General features: G+C 35.1%; 1 protein-coding gene across 2 annotated transcripts in view; it reads left to right on the forward strand.

Moving 5' to 3' along the window:
• LOC128161501 (cadherin EGF LAG seven-pass G-type receptor 2-like) overlaps positions 1-22,987 on the forward strand; it is a 38,513-nt gene that overhangs the window by 9,313 nt on the left and 6,213 nt on the right. For both annotated transcript variants that reach the window (XM_052824787.1, XM_052824788.1), the window contains exons 3-24: positions 2,453-2,793; positions 4,454-4,628; positions 5,181-5,303; positions 7,131-7,371; positions 8,380-8,584; positions 11,835-11,947; positions 13,472-13,725; positions 14,794-15,044; positions 15,274-15,429; positions 15,756-15,869; positions 16,397-16,559; positions 16,881-17,354; positions 17,621-17,734; positions 17,871-17,965; positions 18,322-18,531; positions 18,967-19,150; positions 19,556-19,814; positions 20,386-20,598; positions 20,871-21,030; positions 21,393-21,599; positions 22,091-22,244; positions 22,710-22,776. In XM_052824787.1, the coding sequence (XP_052680747.1) occupies positions 2,453-2,793; positions 4,454-4,628; positions 5,181-5,303; positions 7,131-7,371; positions 8,380-8,584; positions 11,835-11,947; positions 13,472-13,725; positions 14,794-15,044; positions 15,274-15,429; positions 15,756-15,869; positions 16,397-16,559; positions 16,881-17,354; positions 17,621-17,734; positions 17,871-17,965; positions 18,322-18,531; positions 18,967-19,150; positions 19,556-19,814; positions 20,386-20,598; positions 20,871-21,030; positions 21,393-21,599; positions 22,091-22,244; positions 22,710-22,776 (4,273 nt within the window). The remainder of the gene's footprint in view (positions 1-2,452; positions 2,794-4,453; positions 4,629-5,180; positions 5,304-7,130; positions 7,372-8,379; positions 8,585-11,834; positions 11,948-13,471; positions 13,726-14,793; positions 15,045-15,273; positions 15,430-15,755; positions 15,870-16,396; positions 16,560-16,880; positions 17,355-17,620; positions 17,735-17,870; positions 17,966-18,321; positions 18,532-18,966; positions 19,151-19,555; positions 19,815-20,385; positions 20,599-20,870; positions 21,031-21,392; positions 21,600-22,090; positions 22,245-22,709; positions 22,777-22,987) is intronic.

Below are 22,987 nucleotides of genomic sequence, written 5' to 3' on the forward strand. Positions count from 1 at the left end.
ACTAAATGCCAGCTAAAAGATTGAGCCAGAATTGAAAACCATGATGTAAAAAAACAAGAACAGATTAATGGCTTAATGTAAGCACACTAGGGAAAAATATGAATTGTTAAAATTTAAAATTAGCTTTCAGCAAAAGCTAGGCAGCAGGGCAGTATAGCTAAAACGCTAAGCACAACAAATCACAAAGCCTGTAGCTGCGAACACTACACTATAGGAGAATTGGCATTGTCTGCTGAATATACCGGTAAATGCCTGATTTCTGATTTTAAATACCCAGTGTAGGTATCGGTCAGTGAATGATATTAGCCTGGCTCTCCTAACCTATCTTGTGTACACAATGTCTCTGTATGTCAAACAATCCAGTCAGAGGTGTCAAACTCGTCCACATTGGACTGGTTGTTTAGACACTGTGTGAGAGAGAGTCTGACTGTTAGTAACAGATATAGCACTCGAAGCACTGTCGTTCAAAAGTTTGGTGCATGTTTTAACAAGTCCTGAGGAGGCAAGGACTCTCTGCTTTCATCTTTTGTATTAGTTATATAGTGTGTTACAGCTGGCTTTCCACTCACTGTACTATTGCATATTGTGGTTGAACAATTTCAAGCATTATTTAATTAAGGTTTTACTTAAGGCACAATTATTGATCATCCTGATGAAACAGTTGCAGTTCTTTCAAATGCACTAGGTTATTCGAGCTCTAAAAATTTTACTTTGTAACTGATTGGGTTAAAATTGTAGATGCAGAGACGTGGTCTGAGTATGCATGAGCACTATAGAAGGTTGATTACTGTACAAACTAGAAATTTATACAATGTGGTGATGTACAATTTACATGCATCTATGCGATTCGTAGTTTACAGAAATCTGTACATCTAATTCTGTAAATTGCCAGTAGACAAAAAAAATATCTGCTAGACCAGCTCTTTTAGGCTTTGAAATTATTTAAAAGTCTAAACCGTATTGGTCTGTAAATTGCTACATTCAGTACTGATTGTATTTAACCTCATTCATTTGTTCAGAATACTGCATTTCTTTAAAATTCTGAGATAGCTTGGTCAGGGATTGATATATTTCAATGATGCTATATACTGTGTGACCGTGTGTACACATTATGAACCCATTCACCAACAGACTGAATAAATTTGCTTTGGCCAGATCTTTGTCCAAGTTTCCTTAAGAAAGACAAATATTTTGTTTGATCTGGTTTTGCCCATGTATTCACTGCACAACAATCTCTGATACAGTACCTGAAATTTTAATTGCACCAATCAGGTAGCTAAGTCTTATAAACATGGCCTTATTGCAAAGTTCAGTGACGAATAAAAAGATAAACAAAATTGTTGTCTGCAGTCTTCCTAAACATATATCTGCGTATTCACTCATGAATTTGTAGGCTTCAAAATGTCATTCGCAAATAATCCGCCATTGATAAATTCTAAAGTTTTCAAGCAAGTTTCCTAAGGGTTTACTCAAATCCAGAGAGGACTCTTCATGCAGTTCTGATACAAATTGTTTCCATGCAGCCTTTCAGGCGAAAAAAATCTATAATTTTTCTTTTTAACAATTAAGTCAATGTAAATACCACTCTGTGTAATTATTTGGTTAAATCAATTATGAAAGGTAAAATATTCTAATGTTTGTTTTCTTTGTTAACCTTTCATTTGTCAGAAAGTGTGTATATATATGTATACAAGGGTACATGTAATGATTTTTTTCCCATGGTTATGTATATATGTCTACAATTAGTACGCTTAATGAAGTTTTTTGTTGAAAGTTTTTAAATCTATTGAATACATACATTGGTTACATTTAGAAACATTATATAGCACACAACAGTGAAAGAATGAAACAATAGAGTGTGTTATTCAATACACAATCAATTAAGGCTTTAGAATAGCTAGAACACTCTGATTGGAAGCCACTGATTGGCCTTAGTTATTGTTAACTAAATTAAAATCGAATGACGCAGTCAGTAAATCACTTTTATTAAATTAAATTAACTTTGAGTATGTGAAATGTTGTTCAAAGTGATAATTTCAAAATACTCAAGCTGTTGGGATATCTTAATTTAACTGAGTTTTTTGTGTAATCAATTATATATATATGTACTCACAAGTGTGAAAAATGAAAAGTAATGACATTGTCAATTAAAAAATCTAGATGATCGAAATACTAGTACATGTTAAAAGATTTTTGGTATGGTTTAAAGTCTTACTGACAGCAGTATATTAAAGAAGACAACAATTTCACCATCAAAATAATTCTGATAACCACAATTTCGTGGTCAAAACAGTTTTTAGAACAGCAATTGCATGACGAAACAAATCATTATGATGACACTATTATTCATGATTTCTGCCAATCAATTGTGACTGCAATTTTAAGGAAAAAATGATTATAGGCTTCTAAGGTTGGATGATAAAAATGATTGCTAAATTTTTTTGCTCCTTAGATGGACTGCATCTGAAGACTGCTTCCTGTCGCCTATACGTCCGTCTGGTTACCAAGGAGATGTTGGAGAAGAGCGTCACGATTCGCCTCAATAACATCACTCAGGACACTTTCCTTTCCCCCGTCTACAAGTTCTTCGTCGACGCCCTGGCCTCCGTTCTTAACACCGAGGAGAAGAATATTTACGTCATCAATGTGGAGAAAGACACCGACGTGTCGACTACTGTTTTGAATGTCAGTGTCGCCGTGAGGAAGTCAGATGGATCGTTCATCGACGCGGAGGTCCTTCAGGAGCAGATTTACTTACAGAGAATCCGATTGGCTGATCTGTCCACGCTACAGGTTGGTGTTTTAGCATTTTACTGATTCTCTCTCCTGAATTGTAATGCACTTTTAACTAGCTGGTGATCACTATTTAATCTCTAATCCTTAGTTATTCGAAAATGCACTGTGAACAAAAAAAAATTTCATGTGGAATTTGCGTAGCTTCTACAATTAGAAAGTTTTTAGCTTTATTCTTCGTAAATTGCACACTGATCCAATACGATGTCACAAAGAATTATATATATCGTATACAGGGTTATTTTTGTCCGTGTTATTTTTGCCCTTCTACATGTTAGATTTATAAACGGTTTAGAAATTGATACTCTTTCCAATGAACAAAATTATTTTTAAAAATCCAGTCTTAAATTCGCCCATAGACAACAAGGGGAAAGCGACGGAAATAATTTAAAAATGGGGTGAATATTTCCCAATATAAACAGTATACACATATAATCTAGTAAGTAAACATAAAATCAGTCTGAGAACATTTATCATGATATGAGGTGAATTAATTAAAAGCTTATAAGATCTGAACCCTCAACCTTCATAGGAACATCAAGAAGTACTGACTGAATAGGCTGTATCCTTTGACCATAACAAAAACAAGATATTTTGGAGAAAACAACTTGAATATTTTTGAAAAAGAGTTAAAATTAATCAAATCTGTTGACAGTCAATAAGTAATATTATTTGAATGCCATGCACTCTGAACACTCCAACTTCGGGTTAAAATTTCTAATATGCTAACTCCGTTTTTGCAGTCAACCTTTATTTGCCATGTAAAGGCGGAAAGTTGTTGAATTTAATGACCCGATATTTAATGTTTTATGGGATTTAAAACCCTATACGTGTGCAAGTTAGCAGGCGATTCAATGCTTTCAATAAATTTGATAAAAATCAGAGGTGAAAACGTGAGCACACATGAGGTACGGCATTAGACAGGAAAATGGATAATTCATATGAAATTTAAAAGCCATCATTCGAAATGTGAACCTAAATATAAGTTTTATATTATACACTTTTACACTGATAAGAATTGAAATATTCAACATTCAGGTCAAAGTGCTTTGCTGGTTATGAGTAAGCCATTTCGAAACAAAATGCAGGTAATCTGTGTAGCAAGGTTGTTATCAAAAATTTGCAAAATAGTTATTAATGTTCTTCAGATCAGATAGCAGTGCAGAAAAAAGTTATAATGCTTCTTCCTCCAATGATATTGAAATAATAGAAAAAGAGGAACAGCCTCAAATTTAAAACAAAATATAAAATTTTCGGATAAGTCTGTGAACATTTACAATAAGTGTCAACAACACTAGCTGCACATTTCCTCAACACTGATATTCTAAATGAACAAAATAAATAATTAAGTAAAGTGCATTTTACCAATAAATGAAGAAACATTTAAAGAAAACATTTAAAATAAGTAATATTAAATGTTAATTGTACTAGAATGAAAACCCTGCTTTTTGTGTAGGATTCCTGTTTATTTATATTCTTAATATGAACATAGACCTTATCATTTGAACACTTTGCTGCTTGCATATATTGTAGATGATAGAAAATGTTATTAATATCAAAAAGTATATTCAGTTGATAAGAACATAAGATATTGATAAATGAACAGATAAATACTATTTGTCAATGTTATATTACAACCTGATTCTTTCCATGTTTTTAGGTGCTGCCGTTCGAGGATAACATCTGTATCCGTGAATTCTGTGACAACTTTGAGCACTGCATCTTCTACGTCAAGTTTGGTCGTCCTCAGCCCTTCATCACTTCTTCCACCATGCTGTTCCGACCTATTCATCCCGTCAACAGCTTTCGATGTGAATGTCCTGCCGGTTACGCATGTAAGTCTTTTATTCTTCATGTTACTCAACAGGAGTCACATTTGTAAATTTTAGTCGCTGTAAATTTAAGTCACAAATGAGTCATGCTGTAAATTTAATTCACTAAGATAACCTGCTGTAAATTTAAGTGTCTTGATTGCTGTAAATTGAAGTCACTAAGGGATCTTAAGTACTGTAAATTTAAGTCACTAAAGTGTCTTACTGTAAATTTAAGTTGCTAAGGTGTCTTGCTGTAAATGTAAGTTGCTAAGGTGTCTTGCTGTAAATTTAAGTCACAAAGGAATTTGCTGTAAATTTGTCAGGAGTCTACAGACTGTAAATTTTTGTCTGTAAGCTGTAAATGTTTTGTCTAAATTAATGCAAACCAAATATCTCACTGTAATACCAGAAACGTTCATCTTTACCATAGATATATTCTAACAGAATTGTATGATCTTGATGGAATATTAAATTTTATGACTATGCATGTGATGATGTTTGAATCTGACGATGAATGGTGGTTTAAAAGATGACCATTGTAAATAAATGATGATGATGGTGATGATTTTTCAGTGACCTCTGGAAATTACTGCAATAAGGAGATAGACGCCTGCTACAGTAGTCCGTGTAAGAATGGGGGAGCATGCAAACGCAAGGAGGGTGGATTCACCTGTCTCTGTGCCCCCAATTTTGCAGGTAAAATGAAGATTTTTTCAACTGTAATAGTCCAAGTTTTAGATTCAATTTTTAAACATTAGATGCTCTTTCAAGAAATTTAGTATATGTGCAAACAATGGTTAATATTTAGATCCGATGTTCATTTTGTGCATGCTCTCGTGCTATACTTGTAAGTCTGGCTACGGATTTCATTTGATGACATTGGACCTCTTAGAATATCAGTTTATACTATACTGGTACACCTGAGCCCATCTAAGTGTTAGAAGCCTTTCTCTGATTTAATGAATGTTAAGATCAAGTCTCGTGATAGTAAGTGTTATTTGTCACAGTATTACAATAGAGGCGGATCGGGATTCACAGCTATGGAGATGGTCCTTGTAGCCGTTTGAGATGCTAATTGTAATTATATCTTGTGAAATGTGTAATAGCTGTAACTGATACAGACTCTGTATACAAACAAACAAACCCTTTGTTATCAATCGTGATAGGCATAATGTAAAATTCAGTTGTCAGATGGTTCTGTATTATTGCAAGAGGTTTCTGAATCCCCTTAAAAAGTTACTGGTAAGTTAATTTGTAAGACAATTATTAAACGGGTAAATTTTTTCATTGAAATCCAAACAAATAGAGAAAAGGGGTTGGCTGTGTAGTCTGTGAGTGTCTGAGAGTCCTTCTTAAAAATGTTTAATGCTCTAGCTTTTGCTCAGGTAAATTGAAATCTAACAATGAAGGCAAGAAGAGACTCCTTTGTCTTTCCTGCATGAATCATTTACACTCAGACAAAAAAGATATTCAGCTAAGCATAAAGTTTTCTATAAATGTTTTCACACAATCCTCGCCAATAATAACGGGCGATTATGTGGTGTTATTCCACGAGTTTATCAAGACCGAAAGATCATAGTAGCATCGATTGACTGCCTGTTATCTGATACACCGCAACGATCCGCCCAGCCAGGCAGAAAAAAAGTTCAAGCAGACTGCGTAACATGTACAAGGGGTGAAAGGACATGGATATCACTTTAAACCTGATAGCTCTTGGACTCGCTCGAGCCCCATTAGTGCCTCCGAACGAACCGACAGTGAAACTTCTACGCTTTGTTAAGGGAAAATCTGATCCAGATCTGCGATATCAATATTTACGGTGTAAGGGAATTTAGTGTAATTATGACCGTTTAAAAGTCACTAGCTTTTACCGAATTCTTTTATTAAAGACTTTTTCATGTTTAAATGCCATGAAGTAGACATGTAGGAAAATTGCTTTACATGAAGCCTTAACTGATGGGCCCACATTTGGTAGAAGTGCGCAATTAAACTGTCATTTATGGGTTTAAAAAATAAATGTTAAGTTGTGTTTGCGATGGAAAGGCCATCTTGTAATGGCAGGATTTATGAGAACTTGTATTGATCTAAGGAATATGTATTTCTTGAGCCAAGCACTTATCATATCTATAGAATATGGGTTTATTTAATGAGTGTTAAGGGAATAACAGCAGCACAAAAGAGAAAAATAAAATCGGAGAGAGAGAGAGTGAGAGAGAGAGAGAGAGAGAGAGAGAGAGAGGAAGGAGAAAGAGAGGAAGGAGAGAGAGAGTTTGTACTAGAAAAAAATGAAGATTTCAATGGAATAGAGTCTGCGGATTCAAAAGATTAAAAATATAAATTATAATTTGGGAACTATTTATTATCAATAATTGAATTAATGAAGTCATCTTGCATTAAAGTTGAATGAGGAAAGGTACATTTATGTACTGTGCATGACAATATTGATAAATTATGTAAAATATTAAATTAGATTGTAAACACACTATTGTCGATATATTAATCTTTTTTAATTTGTTGTTCTAGGAGAGACTTGTGAGATTAACAACAATCAACAGTTTGACCTTTTGACCTGTCCCCAGAACTTGTGTGAGCCTCCATCTGAGTGCGAGCCCAACAAGAACTCAGGGGGATTCCGGTGTAAGGGCTGCCCTGCCGAGCCTCATTACAACAAGTACTGTCAGCTGACCTCCAGGAAGTTTTCTATTGGTTCCTATCTAACCTTCCCAGCATTCAAGAGAAGATTCAGGTTCAACATTCAGCTTAAGTGAGTTTTTTTTATTTCACACACACACACACCCCTTCCCTCCTTTCCTCTCCAAAAATTGAAATTCAAGAGTCAAATTAAAAAAAAATTCCAGTGAAATAACAATTGTATCATTTTACAGTTGCTCCAAGGAAATTAAATGACACAATTGTGAATATTGAAATGTATCGATACATTCGGTACACTGTCATTGGCTCTTATAGCATGTTAGATAATTGTTGGCTACAACGGTATACTTGATAAAAGTTAAACATTTTAACAAATTGATGATAAAAATGTTTACTATCATAAAGTTAGGTAGATTTTTAGAGTACAATTTCACATAGAGGCTTGAAATTCCTTTGTATTTATAAAGACAGACTTTTAAATCATGGCAAGAATTAACAAATTGACTTTGTAAGGAAAAGTTTACTAACAGGATTATTCTAAGGGATTAATTTGATAATCCCTGATTAGATAGCCAAGCCATGATATCATACAGTCCGCTCAAAAGCCTTGATTTTTCCCTTTACTCTGTAATCCAAATGTTACCACTGATTTCACGTATATCTTAGGGTAGGTGAATAAATATCTTACGGAAGGCGAGTGGGTTTATGAAAACATCAAGCACAGTTGATTAAACACTGTTGTATACTTTGATGGAGCAAAACCCGGTAATGTCGAATTAGCTCTATATATGTCATTCAAATGATTTCATGTTAAGGGAACTGGAAAAATAGTTAGTTGTAATAGGAAGAAAAGGCTTTCGAAAAAGTCTCCAATTCGACGTTATTATTTGATGTGGTTTGTGATAAAATCATGTCCTCTAGCTTTAGCTTATTTTGATATACCGGTAGATGTTTTTAAAAACTTAAATCTTGTTTATTTTGAAAGAAAACAATCGGATATAAACTTTAGGAATCAATTAAAGGTGTATTGAAAAGTTCTACAAATGCAAAAAATATATATAAAATGCTTACAATGAATATTAAACACCATTTTAATTTTTAATTGATTTTTTTTTTAAAGGTTTGCAACTCAGATGAAAAATGGTCTTCTTTTCTACAATGGCCGATTCAATGATAGAAACGATTTCATGGCCCTGGAGATTGTGGACGGACAGCTTCAGTTCTCCTTCAGCACCGGGACCAACAAGACATCAGTCAGGTCAAAGGTCAAGGGAGGCGTGGCCAACGGAGAATGGCAGTTTGCTCAAGTGGACTATATTAACAGGGTAAGAAGCTGAATACAGGGTCTGGTAATGGAATTGGAAGTTCGAATGTATATGGGATTATTGTACTCACTCTGTGCAGATCTAAATTTCTTATTTCAAGCGAGCTGTAGAACTTAATTTTGCAAATCCCATCATTTTGTATCAAACTGCTGCAGGGGTCATAAATCCCATGCACTGAATTTTTATAATTCTATTTTTTTTTATACAACTTTTAATAATAAAAATGAATAGTTAAATTTTTTGGACTGTGCAAAGGGAGCTTCCAGCTATTATCATTAATTCTTCATGTTTAATAAGGAATCTGCAGATTTGCAATTGAAAAAAGCTAGATTTTTGAGTTTGAGCAAGGAAAGCTTCTGGCTAGCTATCATCCATAATTCCCCATGTTTAATTAGGAATATAAGGTAATGCAATGCAAAAGCATGTCTTCAAATCAATATAGGAATACAAAATCCAGTTTAATACAGAGGATTCTTTATCTGTGTTTTTGAAATACACATTTACCATTTAAATGGGCTTCAGTATTCATGGTATTTGCGTATTTATTTACTAATGCACATCAAAAACTGACACAAAGGTGTGGTAAATTTGATTTTAATTCAATTAAAAAAAAACATCTTTATGTCATCCCCCCAGAAATTGAAGGAAGATTCTGGCCTACTTTAAATATGTTTAGAGAACGATAAAAAAAATGTTAAGTAAACATCATCTGCTCCAAAATAAAGAAAAAGAAAGAAAGAAAGAAAGGTGTAGATAAACATTGTGGACAGTCGGATATATTGTTGAATTGGTATTCAATGTGTGAAGTTATTGTTCCACGGTAGAAATTGTTTTTCATTAATTTGTTCTATTGTGTGATCAAAGCAGCTAGAAGTTGAATTGACAGTGCATAGGGTCTGTGTTAATTTTCTGAGGACTTCAGGCAGTGACTGTCTGTGCATGTATGCAGGATCGGGGAAATCAATGTGAAAATGGAGAGGGCTCGTAGATGAACAGAGATATGATGTTAAAATTGTCACAGGGGCATTAAAGTCATACACTGTGTCATAGTGTGCATACAGGACCCCAAGTTATTTGATCCAAAAACTGATATGTCACCATATTGTAACGAGTTCATTTAATTAAGAGATACCTTTTCCAATTTATAGGGGGATAATTGTCAATTATGTAGAATATAGTACAGTATGTTTATTAGTATATAATGTGTTAATTGGGGTTTGTATTGTGCATTACCAGGTCATTCAGTGTGAAAAGATTATTGTTAATTTATTGAAAGATAAATATTTGGCTTTTGGGCTGGAAGGAGATAAATCATTATACTTCAGGGGATTCCATTACATAGTCACAATAATAAAGCTAATATACCTCTAATCGTCATCTGTCATCTAGCTATAGGGACAATCGATTACATCCTAACGATTTGTAAAGTAATTAATAATAACAAAACAGTAATGATACAGTTGCTGGCAAAGGCGAGGTATTTTATTGATTTTTGCGACAAATTTTTTCCTGCACATTCCGTAATCTGAAAAATCTAAAAATGAATTGCTGGGTGCATTAGTTAACAGGATTTTTTTTCTGTCGAAGTGATGAATGGAAGTTTGTCCTATGGCAGCTTGTAAAAAGAGTCAAGCTAGTGTCTTTTTCCACCAAAAGAAAATTCTGTCATTTGAGGCCATCTATTGTAGCGCAGCATGGTGTATGCAATTCTTTACCAATTTCTTATTTTGAAATAAATTAGAGAGGAAAATACATTGTTATGTACACACAGAAACTTTTAGGTGTAAATTAATTCAGGTCTTCTTTCATTGGAGGTAAGAATTACCCTGAAGGAAAATGATTTATGAACTTGAATTCATAAAATACATGTATATCTTTCAAAGTCATATAATATGCAATGGGTCTGTGTGGTACAAAGCCATTGACATGTAGAAATATTAAAGTTTTAAATATTTTTACTAACTTCGTATGTAAAGAAAATAATTTTGATTTATAGGTATAACACTTTGCAGTCATTCTGAACTAGGCCTGCATGCGTATAATTTAATTGCTATTTTACTGCTGCATGTATTGATCACAAAAAAACAGATGTGCATGCATCGTAACATATGGGATACATACCGGTACATTTACATGTTTTAATTTCATATTTTAATTAATTTCATTTCTAAATAGTAATAAAACAAATTTTAAAAATTTCATTAAAATCATTTTGAGTTATGATGTTTTATCAAGACAGACATTAAGCCAGGTATAAATCTGGTTCCAATATTGTATTACTGATGCTTAAGACACATGATCGCTGTCTGTTGTGTGACCGGAATCCGACGGCCAATATTTCACGATCCAAACTGACTGCAGTGATTTATCTAGCCGTAAATGTTGCATAACTGTGTATCTTTGTGAAGCAGTATTCTATTATGGAATCAGAAAGTAGATCTACCTGGAAAAGGTGGAAAAGGGGGGGGGGGGGGGGGGAGCCCGGTCTTAAAGGTATTGGTTTCTGAGAGACCCCTGACTGTTAGGGCTATAAATCTAGTTTGGGGTTGTAGTGTAGGTACGCAGGTGTCCGTGTTATCATGGTTATATAATTGATTACTTTTAGGTCTTTTCATACACAACAAATGTGCGAAATACCTGTTCACAAAAAGGTGGCATTTAAGTTTAGACACTATAAGTTTGTTGTGCACCAGTTACTCAATATTTGCTGGAAAAAATATTGTCTAGATATAATTTGTTCAGACTGCACTGATTTATTTTTGATGCTTGCATTTTTTTTTTGCCTAAAGTGGTTTTTAATACAGTCATGCATTATTGATTATCTGAAGTTGACAAATAAAATACATGCACCATATCTGTATAGATATAAATTGTTGAAACACACAGTAAGCAAACACTTAAATGTTTTTTCATGACTACAAACTCCACACATTATATGACTGCTTTTGATGAAACTATATAAATACATCAGTGAGTCTGTATATCGACAGTTATTATGTCAGGTGGAAAATTTTCTTTCCCATTTTATTTACACACTTTCATCTTTGTATGTTATGATTCTACAGAGGGAATTTCTCTCTCAATTTTTACAAACTGTCACACTATGTATAAAATGATATGATTTAGTCTGAATTTCCTCTGCATCTTACAGACTGTACACTACGTGTATTTCATGGCTCCTCTCTGATTAAGACTGTTCCCTGTTTATATTTTATGGTATATTGAATTTCCACAATTTCTTTTTTGACAGACTGCCACCCTATCGGTGGGGGAGGAGTGTGATACACAGATTGCTGTCAAGTATGGGCACCTGATCACGGACCACCCTTGTGCTGTACAGACCACCTTCCAAATTCCAGACATGTAAGTCAGGGGCTAAGTCAGGGGCTAGCTAGCTCCAAAGGTGGTTAAAAAGCAGATATTAGTCAACTAAGGCTCAAACAGAAAAAGGTGACTGAATGATTACTGAAGTGTGCATTTTTTTTAACTGAATTGTGACTAAATGTTAACGTTGTAAGTCAACCTAGATCTAAAACCAATTTTAAACACATTAGTTGAGTGACTGAATGTTAACTGAATTTTACTGAAAAGTTACCAAATATTGACTGAATAGTTACTGCTGAATTTTACTGAAAAGTTATCGAATGTTGACTAAAAATTGCTAAATGTTGACTGAAAAATTACCGAATGTTGACTGAAAAATTACTGAATGTTTACTGAAAAGTTACCAAATGTTGGCTAAAAATTACTGAATGTTGACTGAAAAGCTACTGAATGTTGATTAAAAAGTTAATGACCAAAAGGTTAAATTATGTTGGCTGAAAAGTTACTGAATGTTGACTGAAAAGTTACTAAATGGTCACCAAAAATTGACTAAATGGTAAGACTGCAGTATGCCTTTCAGCCACTTTTCCATCTACCAGTACATTTCAGAAAAATTAACTGAAATAAAGAACACTGTAAGTTTTGAAGTACAAATCCAACACCATTTATCAATCAGGGAAAATGATTATAAGTAACGTTATCAATAAATGATTTTTTGCTAACTCATTCAAGAGATGGTTAGAAGAAAATATCAACAACCTACAAATTTAACCTTTGTTTGAAGAGTATGGATTATAAACAATAAGCATAGAAAGTGCACATCAGTAATTTTAATTGTTTGATCTTATGATTAATTAAAAATTCCAATCAAGGTGCAATCAAACAAACAGGTACAATGTAATACAAATATACCACAGAGTTACCTGAGTTTGTATATTGCTTAGCCTAATTGTAATTATAGAGATCCATGGGTTTCTGACAACATGAAGCCTTTGACTATAGTATTGAACACTACTGCACAATTGGTTTGAAATCATTGAAAACTGTGCATTAATAATTAAGACGTTCTCATGTGGAGAGATGTAGATTTTTTTGAAATGGAAACAACTAATTGGTGCAAGTAAATATTGACTTCATTTGTAAAAATATGCATGCATGGATTGCATGGAGAGTATTGTATTGATGCTGTAATACAGAATTAAATGCCCCACACCTATTGACAGTCTTTGAGAATTAAAGCTAGAATTAACCACATAATAAAGGTAAAAGTGACGCAAGTAGTGGGTTGTGTATTGGCTAGATCAATCATTATTTACATTGAAAGGATTTACATGTACTTTAAGTTTCAATATGTATTTTGCCAAAGACAAACAAAATTTGGCATGTGTTAAACAACTTATCAAAAGTCATTTGATAGGCTAGGAGAAAAATTTATTATCTGAAATTGACATGTTTATTGTGCAACCATAGAAATTCCATACGTGAAAAAAATGCATTGGTAAAAAGCAATTATGTTTGCTGAATTTTGATTGTTTCCCTAAATTCTTTTTATCCATTCTGTAGATGCTACACCAGTGCAGTCCCGAAGGTTCAGTGCCCAAAGTTCCTGGACCTAAATGGTCCGATGCAGATTGGGGGCCTCCCCAACTTCCAGTCTCAGTTCCAGATCGTCAACCGGAACTACAAGGGCTGCATCAAGGACTTCTACGTCGACCACCAGCTCCTGGACCTCAACAAGTTTGTCTTCAACAACGGGACGGTGGCTGGATGTGCTGAGAAGACGGATCAGTGTATATCTGCTCCCTGTAAACATGGAGGTAGGAGACAGTACAGCAGTTGTTTGTTAGTGTGCTGTCAATAAAGCAATCGCATAAATAAAGAAAAATCTGCAGAGGTTTCTACAGTGAGCTTGTTTTCACATGTTGTAAACTCTATGTGTTTTTTTTTTTGGGGGGGGGGGGGGGGGGTTAATCCATTTTGGAGTTGATGCCCCAAATTTTCTCTTTAATTTCTAAGGCATCATGGACTGTGTTTACAGTGAAGTACAGAATACCGGTAGAGTTTTCAATAGCTTGCTAGATTGATCAATAGGGTATTCAATTTGATCAGCAAGGTATCACATTAGGTTTAAATCTAGGTCATGTGATTACTCAGGTATGACAGCAATAAAGTGAGTTAATCTGGTTAACATTTGCACGTTTTGGGCCTTTTTGTTTCTCTCTGTTATCCTACATTACTGCTATTAAAGTCTGAACTACTTAAGCAGTCAGCACAAAAAATAACTATTAGTGCTGTAAGATGCATAAGATGCACCAGGAATCAGGGAACCAAAATGTTTAATGATTTTTTGCAGGGAAAAATATCTCCTTTTTAAAGTTATGCTTTTCTCTTTTGTTTGTTTCTTCAGAACTGCCTTTTGAATTACATTTTTTGAAAAACAAAATTCAAATTACTCCAAGCAGAATTGATGCTCTATAGAGTCCAGTGCTGTCCAGGTGAACATTCTTTTTAAAAGTCTATGAATAGAATAGCTAACAATAGGAGAGAGTGTTCTAGAGGTTTTCTTTGTGTAAAATGAATGGGTTGAGAGCAAAATAACATTCTACAGGACCTAGATTTAAACCTGATGAGATACCTTGCTGACCAAATTGAATACCCTATTGAGCAATCCAACAAGCTATTGAAAACTCTACCGGTATTCTGTAATTCGCTGTAAATGACATGATAATCAATACAATTGTGTTTCAGTAGTTTATTGTCATTTCGAGACCCTATTTTGAGAAATTTGAGTGATAAAAGTGTTGCAAAAAGCCTTCTTATCTAAGACATATAATACAGCCCAACATTTCATCAATGTCTCAACTCTGTTAAAATAATCCCAACAGGCACCTGCCATGACCGATGGGGTACGTACTTCTGCGAGTGCCCTGACCGGGCGGGGGGTAAGGACTGCAGCCAGGTGATTGACCAGCCCACGCGTCTGGAGGGTAACGGGTTCCTACTGTACACAGAAAACTCACTGACCAGTAAGATGATCCTGTACACCTGGTACAACGGCATCTCCTTCAGGACCCGGGCCACGGCAGGGGTACTGATGTACGTTGTCATCAGCGAGGGACACTCCGTCACTCTAGAGGTCAGTTTGCTATTTAAAAAAGGTTAGATTGGAAAGGTTTGGGAAATGCTGGGTCTTGTTCTAAAGAATGAAATACACTTTTAGCATCACAAGTTACTCTTGGCTATTATAGTTTTCAAAAGAAGATGCTGAATACATTGCTCTTTAAAATACAAATTAGAAATAAGACTGTTTGGAAATTTAAAGTTGTTACAGGAAGACATTTAGAGTTGTGCCCCTTTTCTTGCAGCTGATAGATGGCTACGCCCACTACAGAGTTGGAGGGGTCAACAACACATTCAAGTTTGATTACCTTCCTGTCAATGATGGCAAGTGGCACTATCTGGAGGTCAGGTGGCCCAGGTTAGGGGAGATCATCCTTGTGATGGACTATGGGCACTGGCAGGTACGTTTACTGGCTCCAGAGGTCACTTACAACAATTAATTCAAATAATGCTAAAAATAAAAGAAGGAAGTAATGATTAGTTTTTCTGACTAATATTTTTGAAGTGATGCTGCATAGATTTATTTAATTCTATTGCCATAGCTTATAGGTTTAACATGTTGAAGTTGAACAGTTAAAAATGATAAGAGTTATTCCGCTTTACAAGTTTTGCAATAATTATATTAAATGCTTGCTGTATAATTTGTTGAAATTTCTTGGCAGCTAACATAAATTTGACAGAACATATAATCCAATAATAAATTTCAATTTTTTTTTTGATTTATCAGAAAAAGGAGGCCATATCTCTTAGCGTTAACAATAAGCTGATAGAGAGAGTATATGTGGGAGCAGAGAGGGAGAACGATGGACCAATAACAAAAGGATTCGTAGGCTGTCTGGAGGTAAGGGGTTCAAGATAGAAGTGAGGGATCTTCATCAGGATACAAAAATGTTGCCATGTTGATTCTCTGAGAGTCAGGATGTTTCTAGTTTTAGATGTTCAGATTTTGAACATGTGTAGCTGTCATAATGATTTTATTAACATAATTTTATAAATCAGGAAAATTTTCATCTTGTTTTGTATATTAAACAAAACTGTTAATTTCCTTTATTCTTTGATGAAACATTTCAAAGAATGGTGATATGCACAATAATAGAATAAAAAGAAATATAAGTAAATTCTTCTGTTGCTAAACTACTATTATCATTAATGTAAGATAGTTATGTTTCGCTGTACTTAAAGTGTTTTTTTCTCAAAATGTGTAAGTTAATAATTAGATTCAGTCACTGACTCTCTGGATCCTTACAGATTATATGATGCAACTTATTCACTAGACTTTGTCAATCTAGCTTTAATGTCTTGTCACATTAAACAAAAAAGAGTCAATCAAAGTAAAAAGACTGTCATTAAATCTTTGTATCCTTACAGAACATGATCGTGGGGAACACAAACACCGCGCTGCTGTCTCGCCCCTCCCACAGCAACAGCTTCCCAGGGTGCACCATTCCCAGTGCCTGTAAGGACAACCCGTGTACCCAGGGAGCCTCCTGTGTGGACCACTGGGGCAAGCACGAGTGTGTCTGTCCTAAAGGTCAGTCAAGGTGTTATTATATCAGTACATCAAAATGTTTGTAGGCAAAACCAAGTGTACATAAGATACTTGATACTGTGTAATATTTTTGTTGTCGACTTGGTCAAGTCACACTGTTTTGTTTTATTTTTTGGTAAAAGAAAGGTTCACATCTTAATTGTAGTAGCTGTTGAAAGATCACATTTTTAAGAAGATTAATAATGACAAATAATCTTTTTTCTTTTTTTTGGGGGGGGGGGGGGGGTGATATTTTTATTAAAGTATAACATTACAGATTTGATTAAAATAGCATTGACTGTACTTTATTTGATAAAATTACAGGGACCCTTGGCCCAGAATGTAAGGACATTTGCAGGAACTACAACCCCTGTCAGAATGCTGCCATCTGTCACGGCCCAACCTACAAGCCAACCTCACCCTCAGGCTACACCTGTCAGTGTGGTCAGCTCCAGGGAGGGAGGTACTGTGAGGAGGTGTCCACTCAACCCTGTCAAGACGGCTGGTATGGTTTCCCTGTCTGTGGCCCCTGTAACTGTTCCTACAAACTTGGGTTTGACACCAAATGCAACAAGACGGATGGGACGTGCTACTGCCAGGAGAACTACTATCGACCAATAGGAAGCGACCGCTGCTACCCATGTGACTGCTACAAGTATGGGTCGACGTCCATTTACTGTGACAAGGTCACTGGGCAGTGTCCGTGTAAGAAGAATGTGGTCGGAAGGAAGTGTGACCAGTGCGAGAATAAATATGCTCACATCTCGTGGAACCCCAATGACGACATAGGATGTTTAGGTATTAATAGAAAAATAACACACGTTTCGCTGATTTTCATTCTGTAGAGCTGACAGGTGTATTTTGTAATATTGGCAAGCAAGTATTTATTCACTTATTTAGGCAAGGGTATTTGCAAAAAAGATTAGTTTAGTTAAGTTTAGTTTACTTAATGTGCATGTCACTAGAAAAGACAATAGAAATGGGAGTAGAGGTAAAGATGAGAGCGGATAGGAAATGTCATAGTATACCTACCCATTCATACTTGATATTGTTTCCTCTTCCAGTCACCAACAGTATGTGTCCCCGTCAATTTCACAAGTTCATGTGGTGGGAGGCCATCACGTTCACTGAAAGTGGCCATGTCACAGCGGTCCAAGACTGTCCGTATGGGGCTGTGGGTAAGAACTCCAACCCATCAAGTCTTTATCATAATTGATACTTGTTCATTTGACTCCCTATTCCTTTTGCCAGCATGGCTTTCAGGCAGTCTGTTCTTGTTGCTGATGATTTTCAAATGGATGATGTTACTTTTAGGTGATGCCAAGAGAAACTGCTCCAAAACTGAGCTGTGGTCAGAACCCGATCTGTTTAACTGTACCAACAAGGACTTTGTGTCTTTGGAATCTCAGGTATGAGATTGAGAAAATATTAAATGAATATTTAATATACAGACTTTTGTTAGTTTTAGGAAAGTCATAGATATTTTTTTAAAATTTCTACTAATTTCAAATTGGTTGAAACGTTTAAAATTGTTGCTACATACTCTTTGATCCAATCTTTTAGGATTCAAGAAGTAAACAGTAGTTTATAGTGTGAATTTTATACATGTATTAGAGAAAAGTTATCTATTACTGTAACAGCATATCATGGAAAGATAAGTCTTCTAATATGATCAATGTTAACGAAAAGTTTTGGTAAAACTTTTGTATTTTCATTTTCCATCTTTTAATTGTTTTTTAATTGCCCTCTGTGTTGATACTTGCAGATTGACCAAATAGAACGTAAAGTACTCAACATCACCACCCTGGTTGCCAAGACTCTGGCCTCTAAGCTGGCCAGTGCTACGTCTAATGTCAAGGTACTGTTTGGCAACGACATCAACATCACATACAGGGTGGTCAACCAACTGCTGAAGTACGAGAACAAGCAGTATGGACTGAGTCTGACCGTGGAACAGGACAGCAACTATCTACAGGTAAAACACAGGCTAAATGTCTGGTGGACAGTGTGTGCTAACTCGAAACAATTTGTAGAATTAAGTTAGATTGCTTTTTGAAAAAAAGAAAATTGATGAGATAAAGTTTAGATGGTTAACATAAGGGTTAATATTTTGCTCATCAGAAGCAGTTTTATAGTGACTTCATCTTTGGGAGACTTCATCTTTGGGAGAACAATTGAAATTTTATCTCATTTCACTATTTCACTCTGTGTGATTGTCGAAATCTTCCCCTGAAATATTTCACAGGTGCTCCAGAGTAGATACACCTGGCCTCATGCAGGTCTCATGACAATAGGACTGCTGTTGGCCGGTGCACAAATTACTCTATTTCATTTCTATTATCAACTTGATAATTTAGGGAGATTTGAGTATCTCTATGGCTTACTGACAATTTTTTGGTTACATTTTCAGAACCTGTTGGATGCCCTGAGCAGGGCGTTGGACCCCCAGCATGCCTACGAGTGGAGTAGAATTAACCAGGAGTCTGGCGGGATAGCGGAAATCTTCTACCGACTGGAGAACTACCTGGATCTGCTGACCAGGAACCTGGACAGTATGCAGAAAAATCCATACCGTGTCGTGTCCAAGCATATTGGTAAATATCAGCAGTAATTGTAAAAAAAAATTTAATTAAAATCTTTTCGATTCACATTTTGAATATTCTAGTATGAAATAAGTAATTCTTATCAGTTTATTGACATTTAAGGAGTAAACTGGTTTCAATCATATTTCTTAAACTATTTTTTATATTTATATATTCTTTTAATGTAATATATCATCTCTGTGCTTATCATTACTTGTCCAATACCATTTTTGCCAGCTAGATGTTCTCACACAACTGACTTTATTTGTGTGTTAAATTGTGAAGATCAATTTTAAGAACAAGAACTTGTGGTACTTGGGCAAGAATTGATCCTAAGCCAGTAATAACTTAATAATTGAATTCAACATTTACAAAATGTCGGTAATTGCAATAATTAATTCTTCTTGTGCTGTTTAGTTCTGAGTGTGGACACCTTGACCTCCAGCAACACCAGCGGACTGAAAATTCCAAAGTTTGACAACATCGTCGCCTCTCCCCCAACGTTTGATGACCTGACCCACGTTCTGCTGCCTCCCTCCATCAGCCCCTCTATGGCTGAGTACATCCAGCAGGTCATGGCCCCGGGGTCAGACAAGTTCTATGTCTCCTACATCATGTTCGACACCCTCGGTGAATTACTGCCCCGCGGGGCCGGGAGCCTACACTCCAGTGTTGTGTGAGTTTAACTATTGTAACAGTGTTTATTGTATGGAGTGTTCTGATTAGGCTTTTGTTCATCTATGGTGGCTGATAGGTTATGCCAAATTTTAAAGACAGTGCATTTACAGTAGAATGTTTATGATCATTATGTCACGCTTATTTAAGGAAATCAAGGACTATGTAAGGAAGTCATCTATTTTCTTCATCCCTCACTCACTATTAGCTCCTTGTATACGGATAAGTAATCAAAAGTATATGTATTATATTTGTTACATATGATTTTAATTTTCTCTTTTATAATTAACAAACAAGAACCTTTTTATAGTTGAAATGTGCCGAGTTTGTTGAGATTTTATATTGTACCTGTGCATGAAAATTTGAATCATGATTTAGTTTCTCTCTTCCATATCGTACATTGTGTGAACGTTTCTCATTCCTGAAAATTTTGCAGTTAAACACCAATTGATAAACAATTTTTCTTCAATTAAGAAATAAAGGAGTGATCTGTAGCATTGTACATCCTTATTATCATACAAGGAAAGACAAATCATGAAAAAAAAAATTAACAAAATTTTTTTGTATTTCAGTCAGAACCCTGGGCGAGAGCTGGCGGTGAATGCTCCAGTGTTCACCCTACTGATCAGGGACAGGGGGTGTGCCATCAAGACCGGATTCTCCGAACCTCTCAAGTTCCACTTCAAACAGAAGGTCAAGGACAACCGCACCAGTCCGCAGTGTGTTTACTGGAAAACCAGCCCCCACAAGGTCTGTAACCACACAGACTCGGGCACTGACCACAGGTTTGTTTCTTGTCTTTATGAGGAAAATTCAGTCTCAATATGCCGATTTCAGAAATCTGTCAATTTGGTTCCTAATTAGAGTATAGATAATTATTTTAACCAGTATGAAAGGATGAATGATATGCTTGATGTACATACATGTTGTGGTTTGAAATTTATATGGAACTCTTAAGTTTATAAATTAATTTCAGGCATGGTGAAGTAAAAAAAAATTTAAAACAGTTTAAATTTTGCAGAATTAAAATTCAACTGATTATTGTTTGTTAACACAGTTACCAAGGGCAGTGGTCGAGTGAGGGTTGCACCGTGGACAAGAGGTACGAGGTCGAAATCTCAGGTCAAGGGTCGGAGGTCAAGAAGGACATGTACGTGGTGTGTTCCTGTAGTCACATGACCTCTTTCTCAGTTCTCATGGAAGTGGCCGACTCAGAAGTAAGTAATACATGTAGTATTTGATTTTTCAGTTAGAATTAGAAGATAAACTTGAATGTCTCGTATTTTATATACTTTTGATATTTTGAAGTGAGTTGCAGGTCCCAACCACTGTTACACTAAGTGTATGAAAGTTGATTTCTTGAATTGTGTAATATTAAACTTATATTTCTTGGCCATATACAGTGTATATTAAATTTTAGATAAATGGGGTTTTTTTTAATGTAAAATTAATATATTTGTTAGTGAAAAAAAAGAGTTTTGAATATTGATGATTCTCTTTTTAAAAATATTAGAATTTTTAATGAAGATATGCTAAAACTAACTTTAATTTTTAATTGACTTTTTTCTTTTAAATCCAGTACGTATCAAAAGCGGTGATCTCCCTGGTCATCTTCAGCTTCGTGGGGATCGGGATCTCGCTGGTCTGTCTGTTTGTGTCCTTCGTCATCTTCTGTTCCTTCAAGCGCCTCCAGTGTAACGCCAACAGCATCCTAGTGAACCTGGTCTTTACAATGTTTGTGGCCGAGTTAGCCTTCATCACAGGAGTGTACAGGGTGTCCAGTAAGGTGAGGGGAAATGTAATTAGAGCACGGAAAAATATATCGGAGATAAGTAGCTGGTCAAAGTCACTCTGGAGTTTTTAATACTGTAATTTTTTCGTCAGAACTTGTGACACAAGATAAAAGAAATAATTTTACAAGAAGGGCGGGCTGCAGTATATGAATTTCTTTTTTCTGAGAATTTCAAACTATTAATACTTTGATTATACCCTCAAAACTACATGTATATATAACCTGTACTGTTAACAATTCTTTTGAGATTAATTTTTTACACTGCTAGATTTATAGCCAAAATTATAAAGACAGCATCAGAGTTGCAGTATATACTCTGAAAACAATCGCAACAGATTTAATTTGAACATTTTGTTCCTCATCTTGCTATAAGTCTCAAACCTGAGATTTCCAGTTTTCTGTGTAATTTTGCCATTACTTTTATTGAAAAAAAAAATCATCATTACAGAAGATGAATAGAGATGTCTGTGTTTTGTTAATTATAGCTGATGTGTCGACTGGTGGCGATATGTCTCCACTACTTTTACCTGGCCGCCTTCAGCTGGCTGTTTGTGGAGATGTTACACCTGTACCGACGTCTGATTGAGATCCGCGATATCAATCACGGCACCATGAAGTTCTACTATCTCCTTGGATACGGTCAGTTGTCGGCCATCTTTGTTCTCTGTTTTTTCTACAAAAGTGGGAATGATTGGGGGTTTTTTTCGTTGTAAAAGACAAATGATACTGGATTATTTTTGCCACCATTTTAATTTTTTCATTATTGCCTTCCCAGGGCCATCGTTTGAATTGGCAATTAAATTTGAGAGATTTCAACATATTGAAAAATTAAATAATTAAGAATTCCGGAAAGCTTAAGTTTTGTCAATTTTTTCCAAAAAAATTTGATTTACATTTTATCTAAGAATTTTCAGATGGAAACGATAAAACAATCTCCCTTTGGAGGTTTAAAAAAAATTTTAATTGCACTTCAAGAAGTTAACGTACATGAGTTCTAATGATTCATAAGTTACACAGTGTTACAGGAGGAGGTATAATACTGTTGTTTTATTGGGAGTAAGGTACTCCTAGCTGGCATATAACCTTGTCTTCTATCTGTTGCAGTGATCCCAGGAATCATCGTGGGTTTGTCTGTGGGCCTGTACACTGACGGCTATGGAAACAGCTCATTGTAAGTGTTATTGATAATATCCCTTTAAACATGAACATATCAATTTAGAAAAATTTAAAACAAGATTTATTCATGATGTGAAAAATATATAGTTTATAAGAAAGACATTTTGAATTGTTAAGTCTAAAACCAATAAAAATCTAAATCTGTAGCAGTGATGAATTGAATTATAGTTCATTAATTTATTGATAAGGAACTCCTTTTCTAAATG

This window comes from Crassostrea angulata, chromosome 8, assembly GCF_025612915.1.
Source record: "Crassostrea angulata isolate pt1a10 chromosome 8, ASM2561291v2, whole genome shotgun sequence".
Taxonomy (NCBI): Eukaryota; Metazoa; Mollusca; class Bivalvia; order Ostreida; family Ostreidae; genus Magallana; species Magallana angulata.